At 42.4% G+C, this 10,968-nt stretch overlaps 1 protein-coding gene across 1 annotated transcript in view; it reads right to left on the bottom strand.

Moving 5' to 3' along the window:
• Positions 1–278: 278 nt before the first annotated feature.
• Positions 279–10,968, bottom strand: part of LOC112249844 (arf-GAP with SH3 domain, ANK repeat and PH domain-containing protein 2-like) — a 45,434-nt gene continuing 34,744 nt past the window's right edge. The window contains exons 18-28 of the mRNA XM_042321530.1: positions 10,570–10,655; positions 9,965–10,080; positions 9,672–9,739; positions 9,217–9,327; positions 7,656–7,932; positions 5,057–5,158; positions 4,356–4,626; positions 3,931–3,992; positions 2,078–2,157; positions 1,571–1,690; positions 279–1,474 (exon numbers count right to left, since the gene is read on the bottom strand). Coding sequence (XP_042177464.1) covers positions 1,400–1,474; positions 1,571–1,690; positions 2,078–2,157; positions 3,931–3,992; positions 4,356–4,626; positions 5,057–5,158; positions 7,656–7,932; positions 9,217–9,327; positions 9,672–9,739; positions 9,965–10,080; positions 10,570–10,655 — 1,368 coding nt within the window. The 3' untranslated portion in view covers positions 279–1,399. The remainder of the gene's footprint in view (positions 1,475–1,570; positions 1,691–2,077; positions 2,158–3,930; positions 3,993–4,355; positions 4,627–5,056; positions 5,159–7,655; positions 7,933–9,216; positions 9,328–9,671; positions 9,740–9,964; positions 10,081–10,569; positions 10,656–10,968) is intronic.

Below are 10,968 nucleotides of genomic sequence, written 5' to 3'. Positions count from 1 at the left end.
TTACTCCCTCCTCTATGTTTAATATAACACACATACATTCATTATTCATTTTGGTTGCCTATCCTGACATGAAGTTTGTTCTGGCAGGGGGGAGATTTTCGGGACGACACCAGTGTTGTAACAACATTTTAGGGCATAGCAGCAAGAGCAGTTATTAGATTGCTATGATCTGTCATGTCATCATCATCATCTGGACTGTCATTACAGTACGTGTAAGTAGAGTGACCACTATACTGATCCGTCATAACATGATGAATTGAAGACAAAACACACAATGAGCCATTTCAAGTTTTAATGACCTTGTAAAGAACAAGAGGGAAGATGATTGTACAGCTACAACAATGTACATACAGAGTTACCCTGTAACCCTTTCGATAGCATGATATATATTCACAAATGCTTTCTTGATAAATTAGATTTTTTTCTATGTTAGGATCAAACATATCAGTTTCCCATCAGCAGAGGTGGTCAGGGATGACCATGCACAGTGGCAAGTGTTTGTGATTCACAGCAGTTTAATGACTATGTAATATGTAGAGAACGTTGAATGTCTGTACAATATGTTTTTTTTATTACATTATGAGTTTACTCTTTCAATACCCATTGAGTTAATAACACAATACACATTACTGGATCTGAGGGACAACACACCATTTAAAGGTCATCTTTGATTAAGCAGACATGTGCAGCGTACACCATGAATGTGGTCTCCGCGAACAAGGGAACATTGCCTTTAAAATGCACATTGTGGACGAAGTGCGATTGGATTGAATTCTAGCCATAGTCTAACCAGAATCTTTCTCCAGTTATTTCCAGTTGTCCCAACAAACTGAAGTTTCTCAACCCTCGGGGTGCGGGCTGAACAGTTTTCTCCTTGCCTCTTATTTGGTTAATGTTGTTACATAGTTTGTCACACATTTTCCATAATTGTAGAACATTCTGTTGGCAGGTCACATAGTATACATTCCCTATACAGTGCCCTACCATTGATCAGGACCCATAGGACTCTGGTCAAAAGTTGTGCACTATGTAGGGAATAGGGTACTATTTGGGAAGCAGTAATTTTCTTTTGATGTTTGGATGCATGAGAATAACATCATACACACACACACACAGATCACATTCCACATCTTTTTCACTCACAGTCTCACATAAAGACCAGTGGAGGCTGGTAGGAGGAGCTGTAGGAGGACGGGTTTATTATAATGTCTGGAATGGAATAAATGGAACAGTATCAAACATATGGAAATCACATGCTTGACTCTGTTCCATCAATTCCATTCTAGCCATTACAATGAGTCTGCCCTCCTATAGCTCCTCCCACCAGCCTCTTCTGATACAGCCATAGATAAAGACAGCCTAGAGGCGAGAGACAGCTTCGGTCACACCATCAGATGCATCAGTCAGTGATGAAGTGTACAAATTTCACAGGGAAGACCCCTCTCCTGGTCGGCTCCCCCTCCATATGTCCAAACTGTAATATACACAGGACAGGATACAGTCAGTGGTACAGATATGACAACACTTTAGTGTGAGTGTGTGTGAGTGTATATATATATACAGTACTTACCCACCACTCCGGGTCCTCCTCTCCATCCACTACGATCACCTCTCCCTCTGTGAATGTCAACTCATCTGAGTTATCAGCAGAACAGTTGTAGATGGCTTTCACTCTCTTGGGTTTCTGTTTCTGAGTGCGAAAAAGGCCAATTAATACAAAGTGAGACAAGACAATGTTAGTTTATGATTTTTGTGTTCAATCAGTCCTGATGGTAAATCCTAAGACTGTAAATATGACTTGATCATAATCAGTGTAAATGTGATATTACTGTATTGCTATAATAGTCTGTGTGTGAGGTAGTGATTGCACAGCTCTAATTGGCCAATGTCAGGAGCTAATAATTGGCTGAGGTCAGGTCCTGTGTGGCTCAGTTGGTAGAGCTTGGCGTTAGCAACATCAAGATTGTGGTTTCCTTTCCTGCTAGGGCCACCCATACGAAAATGTATGCTCACATAAGTTGCTTTGGATAAAAGTGTCTGCTAAATGGCATATTTTATTATTATATTAGGCGCTTACAGGGTGGTTGGCGCGGGGCTTCAGTGTTGGAGGGGTGGGACCAGAGCTGTGAGGGGAGCCAGGTACAGGTGCAGTCTTTACTGCTCACACAAACAAAAAGACACACAGAGACAGCAATCATCAATTCATTGACCAAACACAGAGAATAAAGACGCAATTGTAAAAGAAGGTTTAGAAGAAGGTTTTACATTTGAAGTGGGAAGTTTACAAACACTTAGGTTGGAGTCATTAAAACTTGTTTTTCAACCACTCCACACATTTCTTGTTAATTAACAAACTATAGTTTTGGCAGTCGGTTAGGACATCTACTTTGTGCATGACACAAGTAATTTTTCCAACAATTGTTAACAGACAGATTATTTCCCTTATAATTCACTGTATCACAATTCCAGTGGGTCAGAAGTTTACATACACTAAGTTGACTGTGCCTTTAAACAGCTTGGAAAATTCCAGAAATTATGTAATGGATTTAGAAGCTTCTGATAGGCTAATTGACATCATTTGAGTCAATTGGAGGTGTATCTGTGGATATATTTCAAGGCCTACCTTCAAACTCAGTCCCTCTTTGGTTGACATTATGGGAAAATCAAAAGAAATTAGCCAAGACCTCAGAATTTTTTTGTAGACCTCCACAAGTCTGGTTCATCCTTGGGAGCAATTTCCAAATGCCTGAAGGTAGCACATTCATCTGTACAAACAATAGTACGCAAGTATAAACACCATGGGACCACGCAGCCGCCATACCGCTCAGAAAGGAGATGCGTTCTGTCTCCTAGAGATGAACGTACTTTGGTGCGAAAAGTGCAAATCAATCCCAGAACAATAGCAAAGGACCTTGTGAAGATGCTGGAGGAAACAGATACAAAGTATCTATATCCACAGTATAACGAGTCCTATATCGACATAACCTGAAAGGCCGCTCAGCAAGGAAGAAGCCATTGCTCCAAAACTGCACATGGGGACAAAGATTGTACTTTTTGGAGAAATGTCCTCTGGTCTGAGGAAACAAAAATAACTGTTTGGCCATAATGACCATCGTTATGTTTGGAGGAAAAAGGGGGAAGCTTGCAAGCCGAAAGAACGCCATCCCAACTGTGAAGCACGGGGGTGGCAGCATCATGTTGTGGGGGTGCTTTGCTGTAGGAGGGACTGGTGCACTTCACAAAATAGATGGCATCATGAAGAGGGACAATTATGTGGATATATTGAAGCAACATCTCAAGACATCAGTCAAGAAGTTAAAGCTTGGTCGCAAATGGGTCTTCCAAATGGACAATGACCCCAAGCATACTTCCAAAGTTGTGGCAAAATGGCTAAAGGACAACAAAGTCAAGGTATTGGAGTGGCCATCACAAAGCCCTGACCTCAATCCCATAGAACATTTGTGGGCAGAACTGAAAAAGCGTGTGCGAGCAAGGAGGCCTACAAACCTGACTCAGTTACACCAGCTCTGTCAGGAGGAAATGGGCCAAAATTCACCCAATTTATTGTGGGAAGCTTGTGGAAGGCTACCCGAAACGTTTGACCCAAGTTAAACAATTTAAAGGCAATGCTACCAAATACTAATTGAGTGTATGTAAACTTCTGACACACTGGGAATGTGATGAAAGAAATCAAATCTGAAATAAATAATTCTCTCTGCTATTATTCTGACATTTCACATTCTTAAAACAAAGTGGTGATCCTAATTGACCTAAGACATGGATTAAATGTCAGGAATTGTGAAAAACTGAGTTTAAATGTATTTGGATAAGGTGTATGTAAACTTCTAACTTCAACTGTACATTAAAGCTCTTTGAATCAGAACAGACCAGTTATTTAATATTTTATAATAATTGTATTTGTCTGTTTACCTGGTCCATCAGTTGGTCCAGCAGTCCTGGTGGGAGGTCCTTTAGGAGCGGGTTTATCTGAACTGAACCCACACATACATGAATGGTCTTAGTTAACTGATAATCACTAGATGGAGAACGGGGAGTGAAACCAATCCATCCATCCATCCATCCATCTACTGTATCCATCTATCCACAGGTTATCTACACACAATATGCAATACTCTTGAATGAGAACATTATGAGGATGCAGTTTAAGAATTCAAAACATGATCCTTCCATGGTCAGTGGCCATATGTATGAAGCGTCTCAGAGTAGAAGTGCTGAATTAGGATCAGGTCCCCCATATCCACGTAATCATATTCATTGTGATTTAAAATACTAAACTGATCCTAATTCAGCACTCTTACTCTGAGATGCTTGATAAATTCTGCCCCAGTTCTTACCTAGTTGGTGATTTAGGTGACTTGGGCCCTGTGGCTCTCCTGCTGGGATGGTGTGCGGGGACAGGAGAGGGGTGTGCGGGGACAGGAGGGGGCTGTGTGGTTTTGAAGGGGGGTGCTGTTGGTTGGACTGGTGCTCCTGGGATGACCGTTGGCACTGGAGACCCAGGTAATACTGGAGGTAAAGGTGGTAGAGGACCAGTCTTATGGCCTCTAGGCTCCATCACATTAGTCCTCTTGTTCACAGGGGGAGGGGGAGCAGTTGGAGGAAGCACTACATGGAGAGAGGAGAGTGATATCAATCTATCTATCCATCTGTCACGCCCTGACCATAGAGAGCCTTTTTATTCTCTATTTTGGTTAGGTCGGGGTGTGACTAGGGTGGGTATTCTAGGTTGTTTAGTTCTATGTTGGCCTGGTATAGTTCCCAATCAGAGGCAGCTGTTTTTCGTTGTCTCTGATTGGGGATCATATTTAGGCAGCCATTTCCCCACTGTGTTTTGTGGGATCTTCTTTTTGTGTAGTTGCCTGTGAGCACTCCAGAACGTCACGTTATTCTTTATTGTTTTTGTGCGTTTCATTAAATAAATATGTGGGACCCAGATCACACTGCGCTTTGGTCCGAGTATGCTTACGACGATCGTGACACCATCACATAATTACAATTGTGTTATTTATTGTGTAGTATGATATAGTGCACTTACCATACATGGAGCAGTTGGGGTCTGGGGTGTGAGGGTCTGGGGGGTCTGAGGAGGACCTCTGTCTACCCACCCCCTCCATAGGAACCTGCTTCCACCGTGGACCTGCAAGGTTACAGTCATAGGGTCAACCATTTGTCACTATTCCAGCAACACTTTCAAGGACCTATGGTCCAGCACAGGGGTGACAAACTCAATTCCTGGAGGGCCAAGTAGCTGTGGGTTAGAAAAAGAGAAAGATAACATGATTTGAGTATATGAGCAGTAGCGATAAGGAGAGAGGTTGGTTTATGCCCTATTGGGGCGGTTGTATTTTCCAGTAATACATTTGCAGACGCTGTAGTATTGGTTCTAATACAAGGTATTAAGTGCCGTGACCAATTAATAGGCACAAATACCATAACTCCGGGGAAGTGGGGAATTCTCCGGGGAAGTGGGTAGCGCTACCTTGGAAAACAGTTCATAGAAGGTGTAGAGACGGGAGTGAAGAAAACACCCTGGACACTGTCGGGAGAGGTTTGGGAATTATAACTATTGAAATGGTGACAGACTGCCCCGATTCTCCCTGTAAAGTGGAACTAGAGGATTTAAGCCATGGAGGCGCTGAAAGAAGGGCACAAGCATTCTAACAAATCGGCTCGAATATGGGAAAAATTCAGCAAACGGGATAAAATTGGTCACCATTTCCTGGCTAACGGAACATTCTATTCTGATAGAGAATTCAGGGAGGCAATTGTGACTTGACATAGAACCAGAATCAAAAGCTCAATATGCCAACATCTTGATGTCAGCGTTCTATCAACAAAAAATACAAACCGATAAACCTGGAAGTAGTAGAAGTACGCAGACACAGAAAGACTGAATTTGCACTTCGGCTTTGGTGGCAGGTTGGAAACCTGTGATCAATTGCGGGGGTTGTGGATGAAATAGAGCAGGATGCTTTGAGTGGAATATAACTCTGTTCACTTTGCAGACGTGCGATGGTTTAATACAGTCACAGTGGAAGTCACCAACAGTGGTTTCAATGGCCAAGGTAAGGCAAACAAAAGACACCAAAGCGTAGGGAGATAGATCCCTGTTTTAGATGTGGGGCCGTTGGGTTTTGGAATAATGAGTGTAGAGTGGAAGTGGAGCCTGTTGCATTCGGAGGAAATGCTGCCATGTAAGCGTTTGCCTCTTTTTCAAAAGAGCAGCAACAAAACCTTCTGAAAGTAGCGGGACAGGAAACTTTCACATATGGTATCGGTATCGGTTCGATCGATAGTGGTTTATAGAGATTACAGTTTCTATGTGAAGGAAGACCGGATGAGAACACATTTTACACAACTTATTAATAGATGCCAGGGTTCAAATATCGCGGATTTGTTATGATGAGAAATTGTCTAAATTTGCCACAGGAAAAAGTATTTTGGGTTACAGAATCTAGGCGAAACACCTGGGGAATGGATTCTAAAGAGGAAACAAATAAAAAAGTATCTGGCCAAACACTCCGGGTAACTCAGAAAACCTTGGGGGGGCTTTTAATCTCATGAGACATTTTATGTCGTTTTATTATGAAAGATTTACATTTTATGTCACTTTATTCTGAAATATATTTCTAGAATGGACGAAAGGGTGGAGGGGTCACGAGGAATTAGCATTGGGGTACCAAACCTAAAATGAACGTTACATTTTTTTTTTGTTCATTGACATGGTGGTGCAGTAGTTATGGAGAATCATGGGGAAAAGAGACCAGTGAATTGTTAGACTCGGTGGTGAGATAATGTCGGAGAAAGTTGAAATGGAAGGAGTCAAAGGCTCCAGCGCACATGTTATGATCAGTGTTCTAAAGGGAAATAAGAGTGTGTATGGTGTTGTCATAGAACAGAGGACATAAATCTCTGCGTTTGTAAACCTCACGGTGAACGTTAATCATGTTTATTTATTTATTCATGTTTTATTATCATCGTTTGTCCATTTATAAGTCATTTCCAAGTTTATGTCATGTTGAACAGTATGATGTCAAATGTTAAAAAAAGGGGGGACTGATGAGTTTGGATTTGTGAACTTTAAATGTTATGAATCATTAGTTATACTAGAGACCTGAGGGGTGCCATAGTCGAGGGTCTACACCAGAGGTTAATGGTTATCTGTAGGAGGAAGGTATATGGTGGATGCAATTAAGCTTGGAATGTTTTGAGTGTAGGGAAAACGATCACGTGGCAGGCATTGATAAGGGGAGAGAGAGTCATGGATTAGAGATGAAGGGGGTCGAGGTCAGGTCAAGTCACGTTAAGGGAGAGGAAAAGTTTATTGCCGTATCACTTAGTTTCCTGCCTAGCAATAAAGATACAATGTTTAACGAGATGGAGGAGACTCCACCCAAAGTGGGGTACAAATACCACCACTATGGTAAGCATGTTGTGTTCGATTCAGCTGTTTGATCCTTTGGGAAGAATAAACTTGGTTTGAGCTTTCATAGTGTCCATTGAGTTCTTACTCTGATAATTAGAACCTAACGAAAGGATAAAACAAAAACCAGAAGACACCCTCCAGGACTTGAGTTTGACACCCCTGACCTAATGCATGACCTATGACCTATGCTCATTGTCGTCCGACTGACCTTTGGTGGCTGTCCTGGGGGGAAGGTGAGGGGTGGGTACCACCGGTAACGCTGGCACGCCGGAGGGAGGGGGGCTGAGTTCCAGGATGGTGCCATAGGTCTCGTTGTTCATCATCATGCTGGGGAGATGGGCTCTCTGCTTGTCTCTGGCCAGGCTGGCTGCGTCACGGGCCAGGGAGGCCATGTTGGGACCACCAGGCATTGGACCCATGAGACCACTGCTCGGGACGAAACAGCTGACAGGACGTTCCTGCTCTGACCGTCTGTGGGGGATGGGCTGGTTATGGGGGATAGGACGCACAGGTAGAGAGCATTACTAGACTGCTAATGATATCGATGCCATCTTTTTTAACAATTGGAAACAGATGGTGATATGCTACATGCACAGCATAGCACAGCCTACATACACAGCATAGAACAGTTTATATGCATACCAAGTGTGTCTGGTATACAGTAGGCAGCACCGATTCCCCTGGGATGTCATAAACACATACACTACATGACCAAAAGTATGTGGACACCTGCTCGTCGAACATCTCATTCCAAAATCATGGGCATTAATACGGAGTTGGTCCCCCCCTTGCTGCTATAAGAGCCTCCACTCTGTTAGATTTCAGTGCAGCCTTTGATATTATTGACCACAACCTGTTGTTGAGACAATGTCTACACTGTATTTCTGATCAATTTGATGTTATTTTAATGGACAAAAAATGTGCTTTTCTTTCAAAAACAAGGACATTTCTAAGTGACTCCAAACTTTTGAACGGCAGTGTATGTGTTATGGCTTTTCAACCTCTGCTATATCGTGGATTCAGGGTCATCTACTGTATCTAATAGAACTCAGAGGGTTTACTTTAATGGAAGCTTCTCTAATGTCAAACATGTAAAGTGGGTGTAACGCAGGGCAGCTCTAAGCCTTCTACTCTTTTCTATTTTTAGCAATGACTTGCCACTGGCATTAAACAAAGCATGTGTCCCCATGTATGCTGATGTTTCAACCATACAGCAATTTTACACACACTCCATAAAGCAAGTCCTGCAGGCTCTAGCTTGATCTTATCTTGATTATTGTCCAGTCATATGGTCAAGTGCAGCAAAGAAAGACCTAGTTAAAATGCAGCTGGCCAAGAACAGGATGAGTTGGACCGCAGAGGATGAGTTGGACCGCAGAGTGAAGGAAAAGCAAACAACAGGTGCTCAGCATTTGTGGGAACTCCTTCAAGACTATTGGAAAAGCTTTCCAGGTGAAGCTGGTTGAGAGAATGCCAAGAGTGTGCAAAGCTGTCATCAAGGCAAAGGGTGGCTACTTTGAAGAAGCTCAAATATATAATATATTTTGATTTGTTAAACACTTTTTTGGTTACTACATGAAAATAAAATAGTAAAAATAAAGAAAACCCTGGAATGAGTAGGTGTGTCCAAACTTTTGATTGGTACTGTATATACATGTTAACGTTTTTGTTTGTTTTTAATGTTTTTTTCGTTACATGTCAGACCCCAGTAAGTCTGTCATCATGGGGATCCTAATAAATCAAACCAAAATAAAGGTAAACTAACTCACCTTGTCCTCCATCTCATCTTCGCTCTCGTCCAGGTTGTCGTCGTTGCTGAGCCGCCACTCATACTCCACATGCACGTGGACGTTGAACTTCCCCGTCTCGGCCTGGGTCAGCTGAACACCACAAAGACAACAAACGTACAGTCAACCTCTATCTGCTGTTACCCATCTTGATCATATGGCACCATGGACCCTCTAATAAAGAGGATCATCATATTTTTATAGGCTGTTTCCTAATCCTCCACCCTTTTCCAAAAGTGTGCCTTTGCCCTCTCCCTGTCATGGATTTAAAAGCATAAGAATGGTGTAAGAATTGTCTGGGGGGAGTTTTCTCTATTGTTAAATCCACGCCGAAAAGTGTGCAAGTTAACACGTTGGGAAAAGGGTGGAGAATTGGGATACAGTCATTGTGTTAAAATGTCTATGACCTTCAGATTACATTGCAAGCCTACACTCACCAGCTCCTCACACTGCGTATGTTTGAGGCGTTTGGCGATGTCCATTGGTGTTTCTCCTGCCTCGTTGGCTGCACACAGAGACAGACAAACCAACCAGAGCTTCAATAACGTGTTTCTATGGGACTTGACCAGCCCTTTATCATTTGTTGATGGGTTGTATCCCAAATTGCACCCTATTCCATATATAGTGCACTACTTTTGACTAGAGCCCTATGAGTCCTGATTAAAAGTAGTGCACTATATAGGAAATAGGGTGCCATTTGGGATGCAATTGATCCTACGAGGGTACTTACCAATACTGACTGAGGCCCTGCCCCGCAGTAGCAGTTTGAGACACTCACTGTTGTCGGTCAGACAGCAGTAGTGCAGTGCCGTGCTCCCTTTGGCTGTCTGCTTCTCCAGGTTCCCACTTACACACACAGACAGAATTACAGACAGAGAGAGACACACACACACGTTGGTTTTACTATCCAAGTGGGGGACAAAAAATGTATACCCATTCAAAATTGTATTTTTCCTAACCCTAAACCTTACTCTTAACCAAACCTTAACCCCAAACCCTAATTCCTAACCCCTTACCCCTACCCTAATTCTAACCCTAACACTAAACCTAACCCCTAAGCCTAAAAAGCCTTATTTTCCTATCCTTGTGAGGACTTTTGGAACCTAAAAAGAAAAGTTAAGTTAGACACGCAGCTGAGCACTATCACCACAAGGGGGCAACACTGCCGTTCGTTGATATTGACAGTTATTGGGAGAACAACTTCTGCTCCTATCTAAATATTTCATTATATGCTGTTAAATAACTTCCCCTCTTCACATTTGATATCTGAGAGCTTGTTTGCTTCTGCTACTATAAGCTATAAAACCAGCATCTTTTCACCCAGTACTTTAGTACCTATTTTGGGCCAGGAAGTCCACAATATGGAGGGAGTTGCGGTCCACCATTCGTACTGCTAGGTGTAGTGCTGTCTCACCCGGTTCCTGAAAGCATGAAACAATGACAACTCAAGACAACAGTTCGACAACATCAGAGTTAGAAACATATAGCCAATATACCTACCAATCAGAGGCATTCAAATATGACAAATGACAAATCACACAAAAACAAATCACACAAAAACTAGAAAAACCAGTCAAGCTTTTTAAGTCCATGAGGGACTTCAAGACTAATGTTTCTCTCATGTCACTTTTAGAAGGCAATGTCTACTTCCCAAATGGCACCCTACTCCCTATATGGTGCACTATTTTTGACCAGGGCCCATAGTGCTCTGGTGAAAAGTAGTGGACTATGTAA

This window comes from Oncorhynchus tshawytscha, linkage group LG05 (genome assembly GCF_018296145.1).
Source record: "Oncorhynchus tshawytscha isolate Ot180627B linkage group LG05, Otsh_v2.0, whole genome shotgun sequence".
NCBI lineage: Eukaryota > Metazoa > Chordata > Actinopteri > Salmoniformes > Salmonidae > Oncorhynchus > Oncorhynchus tshawytscha.
Note: the sequence above shows the minus strand (reverse complement) of the source record. Positions and strands in the feature narration are given on the sequence as shown.